Raw genomic sequence first — 22,066 nt, forward strand, 5'->3', positions numbered from 1 at the left:
GAGTTCGGCCAGCAGTTTCTGCTCCAAGGATGACAATGTCATCTCCTGGCTACCCTGACTTCTCCCCAGTCAGTGTCACCCACTTTAGAGGCTGTGCTGGCTGGCTGCAGGCCACCCTAATGAAGGGGCGGGGATTTGTAGTTGCCTTGCCATGCCAGAAACCCCTTTCAGGTGAACTTGCCACTGCTGAGGTCCCTGCAAAACCAAACAGAATCCAGGGTGAAAGCTAGTCCTGAGAGCATGTACATTCATTCTGTACTTCACCATAAATAGATTTTTCCAGCTATCTGAGGAGTGCCATCTTGTGGAAATTTCTATTGATCCATATAAGAGTTGTTTGTTTCTAGGCTATAGGGTAATTGGGTATTTAAACAATAGTTAAACCAGTAAAGTCTATTCCATACTGCACCTGACATACACACATGATGATTTTCCATCCTGATTAACCAATTAAAATAAAATACTAAATCTGTATTTTTTTAAAAAAAGATAATGCTTCTAGATGTAATATAACAAATTTCATGACAGTAGGAATAATTATTTTATAATTAAACTAATTGATTCATTGTGATTTTAAAAATATGTATTTTGGACAGAAAATATTTTAACAACTCTGTCTAGTTGATGCTACATAGCAGGTGAAAATCCTGTCCTTATTGAAGTAAATGGAAAAACTCCCCCATTGACTTCCATAGGTCAGAATTTCACCCAGCATGTTAAAGGAAGGTTGTTAGATCTTGGTCATCCTTTCTGAGTAATGCTGATTCCTTAGGTGGATGACTACCAAAAGTGCTTCACTTTCCCAGCTGCTGTCATAGAATAGCCACCATCAGGTACGGAACAGACAGAACAAACTTGATATGTTGTTAATAATAATTATTACTGGAAGCTTAAACCTTGGCCAAACCTTTTAAGGCTCTTCCTTTGATTAATCTTCCATGGTCTTAAAATAATGTAAAACCCACAAGGTTTTTCCTTAGAGGCCTTTAGAACAAAAATATCAACATTTAGTAGCTATATTCCAATACTTTCATCTTAGCACCTGCTTCCTTGCCACTCCCCATTTGCCTCTGTCTTTCTACTCAAAATAGTCTTAAAAGACATTTCTGAAGACCAAGCCACCAAGAATAGAAAATGTACTTTAAAAAAACAAACAAAATGCACAGCCTGGAGTTTGTGGTCCTTCCCTCTGTGTATCATCTGTGTTTGAACTATATGCTCTTTTAGGGCCCAATCCTGCATCCCCCATTCATTCTAGTAGTCCATACTATCTGGGCAAATAGTGTAGAAAAAGCACTTGGAAACATTAGTTGCTATAAACATTACGAATTAGCATTGACTATGGTCAAAGTAAAAATATGAGAGAACTGTCATAGAAAGGGAGATGCCTGATGTGGTGCAAGTGGGTGACAGGAAGGTGAACATAAGAGCAAAAGGCCTCTCTGAAAAAATGCCATCTATGCCTCTTAACCAGCAGCAGCAAATGAAATGTACAAGAGTTTCAGTAACTTTGCTGCTGTTAGCTGTGCTTCTATTTCTGTTCCCATAGAAACAGGTGGTGAATTGCCACAAACAGGATAAGAGGATTGCAAGTAATACTGCATAATATATATATATATATATATCTACATATATAAATGAAGCTTTTGGGTTTAGTTCCCACTTCCAAATGTTTGCATTTAGCTCAAATGCAAATGTTTGGAAGAGCTCCTCTCCTCCTATGGGCCAAAAGCTACTGTCAAATCCCCTCTTAAAATTCATTTATGTCATGAATCTTTCCCATACTGAATATACACAGAGAGTGTTTCTACTTATTCTTGTGCTTAAACTGTAACGTGCCTGCCTGAGTTAGACTGTAAGCAATCCAGGCAGGAACCCAGTCCTTTCTGTTATTTATTATTTGTATTACTATTGCACCTAATAGCTCTAATCAGGGACCAGGACCCCTTGTGCTAGGGGTTGTACTGGTCCCTGCCCCAAAGAGCTTACAATTTAAATATAAGATATGAGACGACAAATGGTGACAGACAGACAGGGGGGTACAAGGAAACAATGAGACAATCTTGATCAGCATGATATGCTGGTTTCAGAGTAACAGCCGTGTTAGTCTGTATTCGCAAAAAGAAAAGGAGGACTTGTGGCACCTTAGAGACTAACCAATTTATTTGAGCATGAGCTTTCGTGAGCTACAGCTCACTTCATCGGATGCATACCGTGGAAACTGCAGCAGACATTATATACACACAGAGATCATGATATGCTGCAATCTCAGATCACCAGCAGCCTAACCATTGTCAAGTTTTTTGTAGGTATCACAGTAAAGGAGAGTTTTAAGGAGAGGTGTGAAGGAAGATAAGGAGGTAGCTTTGTGGATGTTTATGGGGAATGCCTCCCAAGTGTGAGGGGGCAGCCTGGGAGAAAGCATGAAGGTGCCTGTTTGAAAAGGTAACAACAGGACAATAGACACTGACATGGGCTGATCAGAGGTGGGAGCTGACCTTTCAGTAGTGAATGAGAGATGATTTTTTCAAACCCTAGTACTTTTATTGACTTTTAGACAAAGGGGAAAAAGAAAGAATAACATGCCAGTGTGGAACAGAGGCAACACATACAGAAATTGAGCATAAATCACACATGGCACAAACACGAGTGATTAACTGGTTTAAAAAAGTGGTAGCCGTGTTAGTTTGCATCAGCACAAACAACGAGGAGTCCAGGACTCCTCGTTGTTTTTGGTTTAACAAAGAAACTTGTCTCCAGTATAATGTCAGATCCATATGAAATGTTATTCTACAATGACCCACTAGTGATATTCTAAAGACTTTCAGGGTGTGCTACAATCTTACAGTAATTTTATTTAAATGGGGGAGGGAAAGACATTCCATTGCAGAATAGGCCACAGTCTCTCCACAGATTATTTGGGGACAGGGGTGGGAGGGATCGGAAGCCCAGCAAGTAGAGGGGTACTGAGATGTAATACAGTTCCTGAATGAGGTGTATATTAAAATATGAGGATTTTGGTTCTCTTCTCCAGAGGCTTCAGGGGAACAGAAATGGCTGGCTTTAAGGATCTTAATGTTAATTTTCAATAAGTCTTGAAGCACCAGGAAAGATCCAGAAGACTGGAAGAAAACCAATATTGTGCCAATTTTTTTAAAAAGGGTGCATGGGATGACCCAAGTGATTATAATTCTGTCAGCCTGACATTGATCCCGGGCAAGATAATGGAGTGGCTGTTACAGGATTTGATTAATAACAGATTAAAGGAGGTAATGCAAATCAACATGAGTTTATGGAAAATAGATCCCATCTAAATAGATATCTTTTTTGATGAGATTACAAATTTGGTTGTAAAGTAATAGGGCTGATGTTCTGTAAGACATTTGAAGTGGTCCAACATGACATTTTGATTAAAAAAGTAGAACAATATAAAATGAACATGGCACACATTAAATGGATTAAAAACTGACTAAGTGATTGGTCTCAAAATGTAATTGTAAGCAGGGAATCATCCACTAGTGGGTATGTTTCTAGTGGGGTTCCACAGGGACTGGTTTTTGGCCCTACACTAGTAAATATTTTTATTAATGAGCTGGAAGAAAACATAAAATTATCACTGATAAAGTTTGCAGATGCCACAAAAATTGGAGTGGTAAATAATGAAGAGGACAGATCACTGATCTGGATCACTTAGTAAACTGGGCGCAAGCAAACAATATGTGTTTTAATATGGCTAAATGTAAATGAATGCCCCTAGGAACAAAGAATGTAGGCCATCGTTACAAGGTGGTGGAGTCTATCCTGGGAAGCAGTGACTTCTGAAAAAGATTTCAGGGTCATGATGGATAATCAGCTGAACATGAGGTCCCAATGTGATGCTGTGGCCAGAAGAGCTAATACAATCCTTGGGTGCATAAACAAGGGAATCTTGAGTCAGAGCAGAGAGGTTATTTTTCCTCTGTATTTAGCACTTGTGCTACCGCTACTGCAATACTTGTCCAGTTCTGGTGCCCACAATTCAAGAAGGATGTTGATAAACTGGAGAGGATTCAGGGAAAAGCCACAAGAATGCTTAAAGGATTAGAAAACATGTTTTACAGTGATGGACTCAAAGAGCTCAATCTATTTAGCTTAACAAAGAGGTTAAGGGGTGACTTTATTATAGTCTATGAGTATCTGCACGGGGAACAAATATTTAAGAATGGGTTTTTCAGTCTAGTAGAAAAATATATAACATGATCCAATGGCTGGAAGCTGAAGCTAGACAAATGTGGACTGGAAACAAGGCATACATTTTTGACGGTGAGGGTGGTTAACCATTGGAACATTTTACCAAGAGTCCTGGTGAATTCTCCATCACTGACAACTTTTAAATCAGGATTGGATTTTTGACTAAAAGATATGGTCTAGGAATTATTTTGGGGAAGGTCTATTGCCTGTGTTATACAGGAGGTCAGACACAATGATCACAGTGATCCCTTCTAATCTTGGAATCCATGACTCTATGAATCTTGTCTAGCAAAGCTTTCACAGAATTATGCCTCAGAAGATAAAGGGGCAGTTCCTCAGCTGATGTAAATTATCATAACTCCGTTGATTTAAGTGGAGCTATGACAGTTTGCACTGGCTGAGGATCTGCCCAAAAGTATTTTGCACCACAGATGGAGTTTTGCTGGGAGTAATATGGCTGTCATACTTCTGCCTCTTGTTGATCCCATCTAAGAGATACACAATCTTTCCACCAAAGGAAAATGTCATCTTATGTCATTGACTATTGAGAAGGGTTCAAATAGTTTTTCTTTATCCATTGTCACCACTTTGAAGATAAAACATTTGCGGAATAGTGAATAAATTCCAAATCTGTTTTTTATTCATTTTCAAACTAGCACGAGATCAAGTTCATATGACAATAGTAATACCTAGCTTTTACCATTAAAGATCTCAAAGCACTTCACAAAGTTAAATGTTCTTATTCACATTTTACAGATGGGGAAACTATGTAATAGAGATGTTAAGTGATTTGCCCCATGTCACACAGCAAATAAATGGCAGAGCGGGGGATAGATGACAGATATTCAGTCCCCCAGTCCCATGCCATGTCCACTACAATAACTCCATCCTGTAAATTTTCTTAAATGTAATAAAAAAATAACAGATAATATATTTTGAGTTATTCATTCTAAATCTTTAAAACAAAGAGAATATAATCATTTTATTTCATAGGATTTTGAACTAAACAATGAGATGAAAATGAATGTTCTAAATTTGCTGGAAGAAGTTTTGAGAGATCCAGACCTTCTACCACAAGAAAGAAAAGCCACAGCAAACATACTGAGGTAAAGATGTTTAAATGAATTTAATTTAATTGTAAACCATATTATGAAAAACAAAGAAATCAGTAGCTTGTTATAACACAGTGTCTTTATTTTTGAAAGATCACAAAGTGCTTAACAATTGAAATACAAACCATATACAGGGATAACTTTATATCTACCAGTGAAATGCAGCCACCTCTGGGATGAAATGTGGCAATTGTTTAACAGTGTATAGCAACGTTGCACAGGAATCAAAGAATATTTTAACAAGTAGAAACTGCAAGGAGATTGAGGAGAATTTATGTGTGCATAATGTAATTATCCAATCTGGTGAAAAGTATTGTGTGATTTTTGTTAATGACAACAAGCAGTCCGGACATGAGATTTACAATTCATCCAGAAACGTACACCTCCAGCAGCACATAACAAACACCATGCAGGGCATAGGTTCAGTATTCATTTAAAGAGGAGGGTGCTACCTACTGTAAATCAACACCATTTCTTAAAGTATCTAGATGTTCCTTTGAGATCTTCCATTCAAATGTGAGCAGGTCAACCTGCTTAGCTTGTGAGACTGACAGCCTAATGTGATACGAAAGATTAAATAAAAGAGATATTACTTATACTTTATGGTGTGCTGATAGCCATGACTAAAGTACTTGAGTGGATTATAGGAGTAAATGATTGGTTAACTAATTGCCATAAAATAAAAGGCAAAAGAGTTTCTGCAGAGCTAGAGCTATTTAGGGATAAAATTGAGTGAAATTACAAAGCTAGAATGTATTGTAATGTCAAGGGAAAGACAACTGGCTTTTCATATATATGAATGTGTGTAATTTCAATCAATCAGTGCGGTGGGAATGATATACATTTTATAAGAAAGTGGCTGATAGCTATGTACATTTTGTTAAATTAGTAAGGAAGAATTAAGAGTAGAAAATTGGAGAAAGAAGATATGAAAAACAGAACAATCAAGGACATGCCTCAGGAGCTTCTTAGAGTTCTTGAAAATATACTGCCAGAAAGTCAATAGAGGTACAATAAATATTTGCCTGAATTCTCTGAGAACATAGGACAAATTTCCACGTCAGATATTTATGTGAAAAGGAACAAGTCAGAAAATGAGCGGGAAGTTGACTTAGTGGATAAAAACTGATTGAAGGGCAAAAATAGGATCTTAAATAGGCCTTTTAAGATGAGAATTTGTTACTGCATGTTAGTAAGGCCTCAGTTCATTTTTTCATATAAATAAAAAAAAAACCCCTAGTATAATATATTGTATAAGTAACATGTAGTGTTACTGAAAATAAGAATTGCACAGGTGTTAATTATTCTTGCTTAGATGAAGCTTAAGCAAGAAGGATGTAACCGATTGTAGTACAATAGGTTTTAATAATGCATCTATAAGCAAAGAATACAAAGGATACCAAGATGCTGGGAAAGAGATCTGAAGTTCCTTTGAAATCCTTAAAGATCTCAGCCAAATATAGGCCTGAGGGAGAATAGAATGAAATGCTATTGACAAAGAGATGGGATAAACTTGTACATTGAAGACACAGACATCTATCAAGTTAATACATAAAACATTAGTTGTTCCTTTCAAAAGGTACAATAGCAAAGGCTAAGTTGAAACTGTTTGTGAGTGAATTCCTCCCTTTCCAAAGCTGTTCTATTGCTCCTTTAGATTGCATTTATTTACCTATGTGCCTTTTTATGATGTTCATTAATGCAGTTTCTGTCTGAGCACCTCACATCAATTAATGAATAAAGCTAGTCAAAAAACTTTATTAAACATTTTTAATGAAAAATATTTTTTGTCCATAATGAATGTTTAAGAAAAGTTTTTGTTTTGCTAAACATGTTCCAGTTTTCCAACAACAAAAATTGAAAACCCAAAAATTTTAGTTTTCAAAAACTGAAATATTTTTGGCATTTTTAACAGGAAAAAAGGGGGCAGGAGAGAGAAAAACGGAGAGAAAGGGATAGCAGGACCAAAAACCAAAATATTTTGTGGAATGAAAATTTTATTGAAAAATTCCACAAAAAATTTGAACAAAACAAAAATTCTTCATTTTATTCATTTTTTTGTAGACAATATAGAGCATTTATTGACCATCTCTATTAATTAATTTATCGTCAAAGCAGCCTCCTGAGCTAGGAAAGTATTATCACTCCCATTTTACAAGTGGGGAACCAAAACATAGATTAAATAATTTACATAGGGAGCCTGTCACATACCCAGGAAGAGATTCAGATTTCCTGAGTCCCAGTCCACTGCCATAACTGCAGAGCCAGCATCCCTCTCCTTTCTGGGCCTGTAGTCCACCTTTACCCGGTCCTATCAGACCTTTCAAACAGTCAGCCTGGTCACACCTTTGATGGAAGAGTTTCAAGTAATGTTGATGGTTAAGTATATGTCATTATTCCCTCTGGGAGAATAATGTACTATGACCCAGTGTGACTTCAGAGGATACTGTGTGCTGTGCATTCTTTCAAATGAGGTGTGAAATCAAGGTCCTGAGTAATAGGGGTTATTAAAATCCTGTGTTACTTTTCACAAGGATAGTAGGGGTACTAACGCTACTTGTCCTGGCCAATTCTTACACTGGGTGTTTACATATACCTAATTACATTCCTCCAATAGTTTTAATATAATAAGATGTTCTTAGTTTCCTCTAAAAAACAGTTGTATTGTGTTGCTGTTCTGTGTTATTGAATAATTGCTGAACAGTTCATTCTATAGGTGACTTTATTTCATCTGCAGCTGAAATTATTCCTGTCTACAGCCTAAATATGTGTTTATTATATATGCATAGTACTTTAAGAACTTTAAGGATGCAAACTGTTGCATAAATGTAAGATTATCATGTTCATAATTTAAATGGGTGTTCCATTGCAATCAGTAGAATGTCAGGATGCACGTAAAAGGTGCTGTCACCTAAAATGTAGCAGTCCCATAAGCTCTTGTATTGCACAAGCTTTGTAATGTGTTCAGCTACAAAGGAGATGTGTATTTGCTAGACTTACATGGTGGATTTTGGTAACAGTCAACTGCTTAAGAGAAAGTCGCTCCTCAAGATTTTATATTTCTGAGTAGCCTTAGCAATCCCATGAAACAGAGTATCAGAGCAGTTCTGATTTTACTCAAAAATCATTCAGCAAGGATAAAACATGTCCTACATCTTAACTCAGAGGGATGAAGTCTCCTAATTCACCTGAAGAAAATGGGTTTCTAGTTCTCAGGAGCAGTTTCTAAGACTCAAAAAAAGTACTGTAGTTACATCCAGAGTAGCATTCTATCAAATGCTATGTAGTAACTGAGAAGAGAAAATAAAAGTTGACTATCTAATCAGAGATGTTTCCTTTTCTGAAGACTTGTGTTTGCCTGGCTGTTGTCATCTGCTAATGAAACAAGGATGATCATTCTATCACTCATCCACAAGCCTAGATTTGTAAGTTTCCAGTTTCCAGCCCTAAAGTGTTCACGTGCAAAAGTTCAAGTGCTCTGCTCCTGACTGTAAGATTCTGGGTATGCACTTTTTTTTTGGACCTACTTCTATTCTGCACGGGCAAGAACATGTGAGTTTGAGTATTGTCAGAATAGCACCTGACTCTTGAGAAGTAACCTGTGCAATGAACCAAAGCCCAGAACCCTCTGAAAAGCTCTGACAGGGGGAGTTGCAATGACTTTTCTTTGAGCTTTGAACGTTCCATGTGACGTCATCTACGGAGCTGTGTCCCCACCTTCAGCTGCTACAGTAGCAAGATGGAGCTCCCTCTGGTTCTTCAACTTGTCATCTTGTTGGTTGAATCAGAGTTGGAACTGGTTCCAGGCCTTTCTTCGTAAGCTCGACCTTGGGATGCCCTGAAATCAATAATCAAGAAATCAGTAGTGTCATGTCATGAGGGTTTGGATGGTCTGATAGAGTGAAGAGAGCCTCTGACTGAGTACTGCCACAATTTTCATTTGGATCAAGAAACCAACAGAAGAAAAAGAGGAGATGGCACCATCATTTCCTGGATTCCCATTCTGCCTCTCAGAAATACAGAGGGAAGGGCCAAGTAGGCACCAAAGTTCCAATTGTCTTAGTGCTGACAGATAGATTCAAGTGGTCCCTGTGCTAACAATTACATTATTGCTTGTGCTGTGAAGGAAGGACTAGTGCTGTGTAAGGGTTTCTCTTCCCTGGTGTCTTGAGATCACTGTTCCGCACTGGTGCCATTCCTGATTCCATGCCTCATTCCGGCAGCAGTTCAAGGAGAAGATTCTTTGCACTCCTCCCCCCATCTGAAGGAGTGGTCTTTCTGTTCTTAGTCTCCGAAGACTACAACTCTTGTGGCAGTGACAACTGAGGTTAAGGTTCTTGTAACCAAGATAATTGGTGAGTTTCAGGCTTTAATAGCTGACCGTCCTTAGTTGCATCAGGATAAGGTGGTATTGTGTCCTTATTCTAAATTCATCCCTGTAGTGATCACTGATTTTCATCTGAATCAGACTACTCATTTATGTGTTTTCTACCATTCACTACCAGAGGAGGTTAGGTTACATTTTTGGATGCTTAAGAGGGTACTTAGCTACTACTGTCATAAAACAAAACTATTTCTTTAGTCCCCTTAACTGTTCATAACTTAAAGTGGCAGGATTAGGAAAGAGACAATATTTGCTGAAGTTGATTAAATCTTTTACAGAAAAATACTCTGAGTACTAAAGGTGCCAGAACATGATCAGCTAAGTGTAAAACAGCTGCCAGGGCCTGTTCCATTGCAGAAATATGTAGAGCTTCTACAGGGTAGTCCATCTCTTGGTGTAGCATTACTCTCTTGACCTGGCCTCAGTTTGGGAGAGCAGTTCTGCAATCATTGTCCAGTTCATCTCCTCCCCATATCCATGTTTTTAGAGAGTTGTTACTGCGTGTCATTCTCCCAAATGTAGGGTTCTAACCTGACAATACCTGCAAGAGGAAGAGAAATTACTTGCATGTAAATCATGTTCTTTGAGTATAATAAATTATAAGATTCCCTTCTCCCTACCCTCCACTTCTTCATGTCTACTCTGGGTTCTGAGGAAGTGGAAGGAATTGACAGTGAGGACACCAATGTCTCCTACTAACACCTTCCCTGGAGTGCCCTGGGGCTCAAGAAGTCGTCATTATGGCTCCCATTAAGAGCTTTCCAGAGGGTGCTAGTCTTTGAGCCTATGCACAGGCATGTCCCAGAAGTGTGGCTCTGTACTGACCATCTACCTGAAGGATGTCAGTTAGTGAGTGATTTCTTCTGAAAATTGACCCAGTATTAGTATGTGCATCTGTGTGCCAGCTCACCGTTTTGCACTCATGTATGCCTTTCTTTGAAAATCTGGCCCTAACGGTTCATCTTATTCCTCCAATTTGTAAACTAGGTGGTAAAGAAGGTGTGAGCTGTAGCTCACGAAAGCTTACGCTCAAATAAACTGGTTAGTCTCTAAGGTGCCATTTGTTTTCTTTGTGCGAATACAGACTAACATGGCTGCTACTCTGAAAGGTCTTTATGGTCGCTTCTAAACTGCTCCATGCAAACTCAAGTGATCAAGCAGAATGGCTGGTATTTTTTACATGATGAATTCTTGGTTGAGCAGACTGACAGGATATCTCTGCAGGGCAGAGAAGCGTTTTTTAAAAAGCTATTATTCCTGAAAACCAAACAGGCCCTGCTGAAATATGTTCTGCGGGAACAGGGCTTGAAGTTTGATGTGCCTTAGTTAGTAAACTTGGAATCTGGACAGAACTTCATTGATACTGAGGCATGAACAGATTGCAGATACTGAACCAGGGAGTTGTAAACTATGGGCTGGATCTGTACTACAGTGAACAGTATTAGCTGATAAACAGCCCCATCTGGAAAAAAATCATGGTTTAAAATAACCATTTCCTTCCTCTCATAAATAACAAAAATGTACTGAGAGTTAAAACTTTGACTGGATGACCAGTGCTCTTTCACCATGTGATCTCATCAGACAATAAATCTTAAGGCACCTACCTAACCCTACCCTATTTTAAGTTGTTTTTTTTTAATTTTATTTACAGCTAAGAGAGTGAAAAGTTAGCCAACTTGTGACAACATGCACTTTAAAAGAAAGTTACTTCCAGATGGCTATAACCAGTATTTGAAGTGTATGGGAAAGAAGTTAAGAATTGTTTAAATGTGAGAGACATGTGAGCACTACTAAACTTAGTAGCTTAATCTGGGAAGGAGGAAACTTCCTTTTTCTTCCAACACCTTCCTTTCCTAAAGAGTAATGCCCCATCTAGGTTTAATTTTGTGCTCAGTGTGAGTTGAGATGTCTGTCAGGCATGTCTTGGATGCAGTACCTTTCTCTCTCTTTCTCTCATATCTTTGCTCACCTGAATCTGGGCTTCCTCCTTAGCTGCCAGGAAGCTATCCAGGAGCAGAAATGTATTTCGTCCAACTAGAGGAAACAGGCCCATCATCACCATTCAGCTTTTTAGGTGGGCTCTGTATCTGAGGGCAAAAATTTGTCTTCCATTTAAATTTCCCAGGTAGAAGACTTCAGCTGTGACAAGCAAGGCACAGCCCGTTAGCAGTATTCCTCCTCTTTATGCAAAGTGCACTAATGCCAGGACTGGTTTGTTGAAAGTGATGGTGTGAATATAATGGAAGTTACTGTTGTGCCATCAGGACAAGTAGTCTTAATTAAGCTAATACAGGAAAAGGCACTGTACTGCCAAACAGCTAGGACTGGAGCACAAATTAATAAAAGATGGAGCCTTTTTTGTTAAGAACATGAGGTTGGAAAAAATGCACCAGAATCTCTTAAAAATGAGGGCTTAGAGGAATATTTGTGCAAAATCTTAATTCTACAATGTGAAAGCGCATCAGGAGCGGAAGTGGTTGTGTAAGGCCAAATATTTAGAGCCATTTAATGGCATGATCTCCCCTGAGCATGTTTTGTTGGATCAAACAAATTCTGAGAGGTCTCATCTGTATCCAAAACTCAAAGTAATCCCCCTTCTAAATCATTAAGCACAATACTCTTGCTTTGATAATGAATGGTAATAGTAAACCATAGATGTATAGTGCACATGTCCCTCCCAAGGAGGAGCCCTCACACAGAAGAGAAAATATTCCAGGCAATGCAGAGCTATGGATGTGATCAAATGCAAGTCTTCTGTATCAACAAGCTGAGTATTTTATTCAGGTCTGTGCTGCAAATAAAGGCCTGATCCTTCCAAGGTTAGCAAACACCTTCTGAGACATGATGGGAGTTAAGGATGGTCAGCACTACTCAGCACCATATGGGATCAAACACAAAGTCAGCTGCTTAGCAATGAACAGACCTGTCCATCTACAAGACACCCACACTGGTATTCTCTGAGGAAGGTATTGAGAATTCTCCTGAAGAACAAAATAAGACTTAAGACTTTGGATGGCATACCCATTAGACATGGGAGTGTTTCCTCTTGCTCTGAAGAAAAGGTCATTTTGTGAGGATTGGAGGGGCCCAAAGTGCAGGTTATGACTCGGGAAAGATGCATTCTTGAGTAGTATAACATGTTTTATTTTCTTCATGTATCCACATTCAGTTTTAGCCTAGTCCACCTCCAATTTGGCAAGCTAAAAGGAAACAACAGCCTACCAGAGAAGAACGTAGTGTACTAAGCACCAACACTTCCTCCCCACCCACATAGTACATATTCCAGCTCTTACAATCATATCTAAAATCCCCAAACATTATCATTCTTTTCTTTTAACCCTTTCCCCATCTGGTAAAGGAAAAAGCTGTTCCTATGACACTTCTGATATGGCCACGTGCTGATAGGTTTATTACATTAAGTACCAGTTAAATTCCAAGCTATTTACATTTTAATGGTACATTACATTTGCACTGTAAATTGAGGAGGGGTTGTTATTATTAATTATTTGTATTACAGTAACATGTAGCGCCCACAACCAAGATCGAGATACCATTGACCTTGATGCTGTTCATAGTAAGACAGAGCTCTGGCTCAAAATGCCAGCAACCAAAACAGAAATGACACAGCGTGAGAAGAGAGTGTATTCGAGTTATGCGCCCAGATACTACAGTGATGGGAGTCTTACTCTGAATAATAGCAGCAATAATAAAAATGGAGAGGAGGTCTGGGGGACTCAGATTATTGGCAGTGGGATGTAGTTTTTCACCTTTATGCAATTCTAATTCAGCTAATGGAGTTAGTGATCAAATGTTTTTACCATAAAATCAGTGGTTGATTAACACATGGGCCCATGCCCAGGGGCCCCAGCCAATTTGGGCCCACCTGCAGGAGCGCCAGAATCTGGGTAGAAGTGTGTACATGAGGGGTCACTGGTGCCAGAACTGTGGCTCCGTCCCCTGTTTCTCCTTTTAACCCCTGAGGCCCGGCCCAGGCCAGAAGCTGGAGTTGAGCCATGGTAAGAGCTGTCCAAGGAGCCTGGGTTGCTGTGAGAAGCCCCAGACCCTCCACCTGCCTTGGGCAGAGGCCTGGGGGCCCCGAGAGCAGCCTCCGGCCCATGCCCCCAGCCCATGCCACCCAGGGCAGCTGGAGCATAAAGGGCTCCCCACAGCAGCCCGGGCTCCCTGGGTGGCTCCAGGGCTAGCCTTGGGGTAGGCCACTCAGGTGACTGCCCAGGGGGCTGTGGTCAGGGAAATGCCGTACAGTAGTGCAGAATTGTGTGCTGCCAGCTGGCAGGAGAGTACTGCAAACTCACAGAGGTCATGTGTGTGAGGGCACCCAGATTTCTCCCTGCTTCCTCATGGTATAGGAACAAGGGGTGGGGCAAGTGGTGTTGCACAGATAATGCTCGCTCCCTGCAGTGTTCCTCCTGTGAGTGGGGGAGCGAGGAGCAACACCAAGCACTCCATGCATCCAGGTCACTTTCCCCACGTGGGCTGTGCTGTGAAGCGAGTATCAGAAGCTGCTGCTCACCTGCCCGCCTCTTACGCATCCCAGGTGCAGAAAGTGGACTGCATGCAGGGAGCCCTGTTGTTACCCCCCGCTCCCACCCCCTCAACACTCCTACAGGGGTATTGAGGAACAGCGTTTGCGGGGAGATCAAGCAGCAGTGCCAGCCACTCCGTGGATCCAGGTAAGTTTCCCCACGTGGGCGCAGAAGGGGAGTAGAGGGGTTATGGGGCGCAGGGGGCACAGTGCAGGAGTTAGGGACATGGGGCACAGTGCAGCACAAAGTAAGGGTGTCAGTACACCATATGCCAGGCTACCCTTACCTCTCCACTTCTGCTGGTGGCAACACTGCCTTCAGAGTTGAGCACCCAGCCAGCAGCCGTCACTCTCCGGACACCCAGCCAGGGCTTAATGTGTGCCAGGGATTGCTGGAGCTCAGCCCTGACACCTCTTTCAATACAAATTAGGAGTAAGGGGAGGCAGTGGGCCCTGGGGCGGGGGGAAGCCTAGGGAGCCCAGAGGTGATGTGTGGTGGGGAGTCCATGGGATCCAGGGATAATGGTGAGCTGCCCACAAAAGTTCTTTGTGCCCAGGGCCCTAATAAATCTTAATTTGCCTCTGCATAAAATGTCAGATTGGTGTTTTGTGTAAAACTATTTGTCTAAGCCTAGTCCAGTTCCCAGTGAAGAGCTTTTGCAATTGGCCTCCTCTTTGGCATTCCTCAGCACCAAAGTCAGGGACAAAAAGAACTTGGAAACTGCACAACATGATCAGTACTGCAGGTGGTCCTTCAAGTAAGAGTTCAGACATATTAGTGGGACAACATGGTGGTCACTGTGTTGCTGCCATCCATGTTGTAACTGTTCTTGGGAGAGAGAGGATTAAATTCTCCAGGGATAGCAATTTAGCATTTTCACTCACACTGCTGGCCTGTACATTATTCCACAGCTGTTTTCTGCAACCAAAAATAAAACTGTTAGGTACAGGATTGTTTTAAAATGGGGTTTTCAATTGCAGCTTTTGCATTTATTTTAGATTAATGTGGTCAATGAACTGTGCTAAAATATTCTCATAACCATAGATAATTTTCTTTATATAGGATGTTCTGCCACTTAATTTTTCAGGGCTCTTTCTCAGGATGATCAAGATGATACCCACTTAAAAATAGAGGATATAATTCAAATGGTGAGTTCATCCAAAGATTTATGCATCAGATAATTTAGAAGGTTATGAAATCTGTGTAAATCACTAAAATGTACTCAACTGCAACCTTACTGCCATATTTCTACCAAATTACTGTTCCTTTATATCTGCACTTGAGATCTGCTACATAAATTTTAATGTTTAAAACTGAAGAGAAAATAAGTGTTCAAAACAAAAACAAAGGAGAGCTTGTCAGAGCTTCTAGACTTGCTTATGAATTGGTGATTGCTAACATTCATGGAAACAGATCCTGTGCTGGCTCAAAATGGGGGAGACGTGCATTTATATGAGGCAGTGAAACACCTGAGCAAGAGGCAGCCCTTATGCCTTCTCATCACAGGCTGCCTCAGGTGTGTATCATCTCTCCATGATCAAATGGCTGCTTAGAACCTACTTCTAGCCTTCCGTAAGGAGGCCCATCCTCAACTACAGCCATTATCTGTCCACAACATGTTTTCATTTGCCCCGTAGGTGCACTGGTGCAAACTGAGGCACATAGAAAATGCAGTAGGTGCAGACTCCATAGATTGGACTTCATGCTGTTAGTGTTTTTTCTGCCCTATTCCTTTTCTTCAGTAGTCTAGAAGTTGTGTAGTAATTTGTGGTTTAAAATGCATATAAAGCTAATTAATATCTTGTGTTTTGGAAACAAATTGGTTGTAAACAGAAATCATTGACTGTTCTTGTACTTTTTATTTTTGCAGTCAGAATGTCCAAAACCGGAGTGCTTTGAAACCTTGTCAGCCATGGAGCTTGCAGAGCAAATAACTCTCTTAGATCATATAGTTTTCAGAAGCATACCCTATGAGTAAGTGTTCTCCCAAGGATGATCAAAGTGAATATTCTAAGAGTCTTTCTGACTAGTAGTTTTAGGCACGATACTGATTCATGCTATTGATATCCCTGTAAAAAGGTTTGCATGTATAATTAATGAGTATCCTTAGGCTTGTTTGTTGCTGCTTAGGATCTCTGATAGTCCATTTATGTTATGAAAGACTGAGTTCAAGAACATTAAGAGCAGTAGCATCTCTGTCTCTGTGATTTGCGTGCTGTATGAGCACCATGCAATACATTTCCTATAGAATTATGTATTCCTACTCAGTCTTTCTTTGAGGCTTTAATCTTACATTAATATGTCACTGTTTGCTGCCATTTGAGAGCCCCTGGAGAATTAAGAACAAACCTACAATCTCAGGTTTTGGGCTAGTGAAGGCTGAGCATAGTGGGGAAGTGCACAGTCTCTGGGGAAGTGAATGTCAACTCAGCCCCCTCCATACATCAATCTCATCTTGTCAGCTCCTGGTGCTGTATTTAAGTAATAGTTTCAAATAGGGTCATGCTGTTGAAAATTGGGAATACAGGGAACAGAAAAAACGGAAAGCAAACTTAATGTCCTTAACAATGTTCACAGCTGTACAGTGTTCTAGCAATGGCACAGTGAAATGCTACAATTACAGTGGAAATTATATTAAGTGTCCAGCAGAACTAGATGTATTGAAATCCATTTGGGCTAACCAGGCTTTGTACTGCATTTATAGATGCCTTTTTTTCTTTTTTTTTTTTAACCTTGATTTCCAGAGAATTTCTTGGGCAAGGCTGGATGAAATTGGATAAAAATGAAAGAACTCCATACATTATGAAAACCAGCCAACATTTTAATGATGTAAGTAACCATAAACATGGAGAATGCCTTTTAGGAACTCTTCTGACATCGTATAAGACCTCTGAAATATAAATGTCTGTCTCTACATTGTGATATAATTTCTGATCTAGTAGTGACTGAATGTTACAGCTTCTTTGTGATTAACCTTATAAACCAAGAAAGCATGTAAAGAATTGCTAGTCAGCAGTTCAATAGGAATTTAATGGATTAGAACCTTTTGAACTATGCTGAAATCTCCTACTGCTTACAGAAGAAATTTAAGTTCTCTCTTTAGAGGATGAAACTATAACAATGCCAGTTAACTATCATCTTCTGTTTTATTGCTTGAGTCTCCACCTATACTCTTACCCTTGACCTTTTTTCTTACATGTTACTAAGAGCCATCACCAGTAGCAACATTACTGCTGGCTTTGAGTCATTATTTATGGATTGTTTTGCTGCATTTGTTACCCTCCCCTTAGTTCACTGTTCTTCTCCCCTGTCCTCTGGCAGTGTTTTCAACATACATTTTTCTCAGCCTTACTACTTAAGAGCTACAATCACTGCCACCTCATTTAGTTTTCTCCCCTATTTGTTAAATAATGTTGTTTGCAAGTGCTTATATTTAAATATTTTAGGATTTTTGGCTTTTTTTATTTGGTCAGATGAGTAACCTTGTTGCCTCGCAAATTATGAACTATGCTGATGTTGGTTCCCGTGCTAACTCAATTGAGAAGTGGGTGGCAGTGGCAGATATTTGTCGATGTATGCACAACTACAATGGTGTGTTAGAAATTACATCAGCCTTCAACAGAAGTGCAATCTACAGACTGAAGAAAACCTGGGCTAAAGTTTCTAAACAGGTGAGCAAGACATTTCTACAAATATGGCTGTAGCATTTCATTTGTTGATGCCTTACCTAGATAATAAAGAGGCCCAGATAACTACATTCTAACCAGATATATTTAAAGTTTAAGAATAATCTGATCATTAAGGGCTTCAGGGGACGTTATTATTTCATTTCAAACGTTTGTATAGTTCACTCATTTTCAATTTCTGTTTCATTAATTAAATATCTTCAGGATTAATTGACTTAATTGGAAATTGCATGTGCATATAGCTGAAGGCAAAATATGACCCTAAAATATTGAATTGAAATATTTAACGAAACTAAATGCTGTATTTTTTAGATTGACTTCATTCAGATATGAACATTTAGCTATACATTAATTTGGAATAAGGATAGCATTGTGGTGGGATAAAAAATGCTTTCCAGTAACATAAAATGATTTTTGTTTTTCTTTTGAGTTCTTAGATATAGTCCCAATGTCATGTGCTGTTGTCCTTAGAAAATAGTTTTCTTTAGTTTATTTTTTTTTAAATGATTTAAGGCCCAGATCCTCAGGTATATATAGGGTGACCAGATGTCCCGATTTTATAGGGACAGTCCCGATATTTGGGGCTTTTTCTTATATAGGCATCTATTATCCCCTCCACCCCTGTCCTGATCTTTCACACTTGCTATCTGGTCACCCTAGGTATACAGGCACCTAACTCCAATTGGGAGTTAGACATCTAAATACCTTTTGAGGATCTAGGCCTAATTAATTTTGAAGATACTTTAAGAATTCATGAAAGGTGCTCCTGAAGACTGAAACTGAAGGGATAAGTCTCTCTGTGGTTATGTATACCGTGTGATAAAAGACCTATGGCACAGCCACAGCTGGCCTGTGTCAGCTGACTCAGGTTTGTGGGGCTCGGGCTGCAGGAATATAAAATTGCAGTGTAGATGTCTGGGGTTGGGCTGGAGTCCAGGCCTTGGGACACCTCACCCACCCTTGCCTCATGGCGTCCCACGGAGCCCAGGCTCAAATGTCTACACTGCAATTTTATAGCCCCTTAGCTTGAGCCCTGCCAACCTGAGTAAGCTGACCCAAGCCGGCCGCAGGTCTTTTATTGCAGTGTAAACATACCTTCTTTGCACATTCAGCCTTTGGTCTCTTGGCTGAGACTTCCAACAAGGGTATGTCTGCACTGCAGTATAATCCCAGGGTTCGAACTCAGGCTCAAGCCTAAACCCACTTGCATCTACACACAAATTATGCTAACCCAGAGCTCAGACCCAGAGTCCCAGGACCCCATGAGGTGGAGGGTCCAAGTCTCAATCAAGCTGGGACCCAGGGTTCAAGCCTTACTACTTTGCCTTGTAGTCGCAGCCCACTAGACTCGTGCTCTGAGACTCTGCCAAAAGTATCCCACAATGCCATGACCGACTTTCTTTGTCCTCTGGACAGTCACATTTTCCCACAATACACCATGAACAAAGGGCTACAGTAGCCACATTTTGAGAGAGCGCTAGGAAGTCTGGGATATGGGGCGGGGGGTTGGACTCGGGCCTGCAAAATGCAGTGTAGATGCTAGGTCCCATGTTTGGCTTCAACAGTTCCTAACCTGTGATTACAAATGAGTGTAGATAGGTTAACAAACCCAGGGTCTGCTAACTCAAGTTCTACTAACCCTGAGCTTACATTGCAGTGTAGACATACCCCAAGAAAACCAGTGACATAAGAAAGAAGCTGGCCTGGACAAATAGAGACAATTTCCATGTTTTATGTTCTATACTGAATGAAGTCTAAAATACCATTTTATTTTATTTTTTTACAGCAGAACATTGTTTCTGCATTTTAAAATACTCTGGAAGAAATCAGTTCAACTGTTCTCAATGAGCAATGAATCCTTCTGGAGTAGTGGTCTTCTTCTGCTTTTTCTTTCTTTTTTTTCTTTTTTTTTTTTAAACTAGTGACAGTTTAAACTAGTGCACAAGAGCAACTGACCTAGTGAAGTCAGAAATATGGAACCTTACCATGTTAAAGCAACACTCCTGGGACAAACCTCACGCTGGTAACTCAAGAGAGTGCAAAATGTCCCTGCCTGCACCGTCTGGTCTGATTCAGCTGCGGGAGGGCAGGGATGTACAACTGCATATCCTCTTCTGGGTTTTTCCATCAAGGGAAGGCAGCTTTAATCTCTGCAAAGGGCCCTAAAGCAGCCCCACACTGGAGGCTGTTTAGGGAATATGCTTCCACTATTCACCCTAATTTCGGCCATTCCCCCACTGGGACCATCTTCTTTTCTTTAAAAAGCAAACAAAAAACCCACCCAACCCACTACTTTAATAAAAGCTTAATACTAACAAAATGTTTCCATGGTTTTTTTTTAAACTCTAGTGTTAATTTTTAAAAAATGAATAAACGTTCCCTTGTACCTCTGAAGTGCTGTCAAACTGAACATTGTATGAATGTCATGTTCATGCAGGAGAACAAGAAAGTAAAGTTGGCTGAGACTGCCTAGGGTTTTCTGTTGATTAGAAATTCTGAGTCAAGAGCAAATGTGACCAGCCTCTCCATTTTCCAACCTGTGGCAAGTCTCTAGATAGTGATAAATCGTGAAAAATGAATTCTTAGATAAACTAAGATAAGGTGTTATAAATAATAGGTAATGGAAGTGTCTGAATATAATTTTAACTTGATAGTGTTCTTTTAAAACAATACTAATATCTCAGCTGAATGTGAGTTCAGCTTCTACCAGTGAGTTGGAGGCAAATGTTCTTAGAGTTAAATAACTTTGAAATTTCCTCTCTGTTTTCCCAAAAAATATTTTCCAGCCTCTTTGGGAATCATAATTTGGTGATCACTAATCAATTTATAGTCCAGTTCTGCAAAGATGTATAAACATGCTTAATGTTAAGCTTGTGAGTAGTCCCAAACTTAGTTTACTCCTTTGTTGTGCTTCCTTCTTGTTTTTCCTCTTTTCTGACTTCAGCTTTCTTCTTCACCCATATACTAGCTACTGGCTTGTCCTTCATAGTTCTGAGTGCTTCCTGAGAGGCGCTGAACATCCTCAATTCACACTGATTTCAGTGGAAGTTGGGGACATGCAGCATCTCATAGGGTTGGGCCCCAAATATCCTCTTGTGCAGTGCAACTGAGGTTGTATTGCTGAATATTAGTTTAAGGGTCCTATTCTTTTTGAACTTGCTGGGCAAAAATCATTTGAGTTTGCGGTACATTCCTCAAGCCACTATGGGTAAAATTTTCAAGCCCCCCCTAATTCCCATTTAGTCACTCAGTAGCCTAAATTTATTGAAGTCTATGGGAGTTGGCTCCTAATTTTTTAAGTCCTCTGTTTTCAGATGTGCTATTTTCATAAGTGCTTTTGAAAATTTTACCACAATACCATAGTCAGTTTTCACACAGGGTGACACTTGTAATTTTTTCTTTTTCTAGACAAAAGCTCTCATGGACAAACTTCAGAAGACTGTATCATCAGAGGGAAGATTTAAAAACCTTAGAGAAACACTCAAAAAGTATGTTTTCTTAAATTCACAATATAGTTGTATTTTGTTAAGAATATTGGATAGCACTTATTAAAGATAAGAGTTGGCTTTCAGTTTAGCTTTTATAATGAAAATTATATTGGACAATATTTTTACTGAATAACCTCTGTAAAGCTGGCTTTATTCGATTTGGACACCACTGTTTTGCTGAATATACTGTAATTCGGTGCCTCTTATAGAGTAATATGTTACCTCTGGGGAATTACCAGAGCAAATTAAACTAGTATTTTGTAAGAAATGCTCACTGTTGGGGGGCTTTCCTTATACTGATAAACTTTTTCAATAAGTGTAAGACCCGCTTTATAAATAAAGGTTCTTTTAATCAAAAACATTTTACTCAGTTCTGATAGTGCCTATTTGATATTAATAGTTCCAAAGTTCAACATAACTGGCTCCAAAGAGCTCTCATTCATAGAATCATAGAATATCAGGGTTGGAAGGGACCCCAGAAGGTCATCTAGTCCAACCCCCTGCTCGAAGCAGGACCAATTCCCAGTTAAATCATCCCAGCCAGGGCTTTGTCAAGCCTGACCTTAAAAACCTCTAAGGAAGGAGATTCTACCACCTCCCTAGGCAACGCATTCCAGTGTTT

General features: G+C 39.8%; 1 protein-coding gene across 2 annotated transcripts in view; it reads left to right on the forward strand.

Annotated features, from left to right (window-relative positions):
* Positions 1 to 22,066, forward strand: part of RASGRF2 (Ras protein specific guanine nucleotide releasing factor 2) — a 215,838-nt gene that overhangs the window by 188,478 nt on the left and 5,294 nt on the right. For both annotated transcript variants that reach the window (XM_073344381.1, XM_073344380.1), the window contains exons 19-24: positions 5,224 to 5,336; positions 15,358 to 15,418; positions 16,141 to 16,244; positions 17,015 to 17,099; positions 17,744 to 17,941; positions 21,365 to 21,444. In XM_073344381.1, coding sequence (XP_073200482.1) covers positions 5,224 to 5,336; positions 15,358 to 15,418; positions 16,141 to 16,244; positions 17,015 to 17,099; positions 17,744 to 17,941; positions 21,365 to 21,444 — 641 coding nt within the window. The remainder of the gene's footprint in view (positions 1 to 5,223; positions 5,337 to 15,357; positions 15,419 to 16,140; positions 16,245 to 17,014; positions 17,100 to 17,743; positions 17,942 to 21,364; positions 21,445 to 22,066) is intronic.

This window comes from Lepidochelys kempii, chromosome 5 (genome assembly GCF_965140265.1).
Source record: "Lepidochelys kempii isolate rLepKem1 chromosome 5, rLepKem1.hap2, whole genome shotgun sequence".
In the NCBI taxonomy this organism is placed as follows: Eukaryota; Metazoa; Chordata; order Testudines; family Cheloniidae; genus Lepidochelys; species Lepidochelys kempii.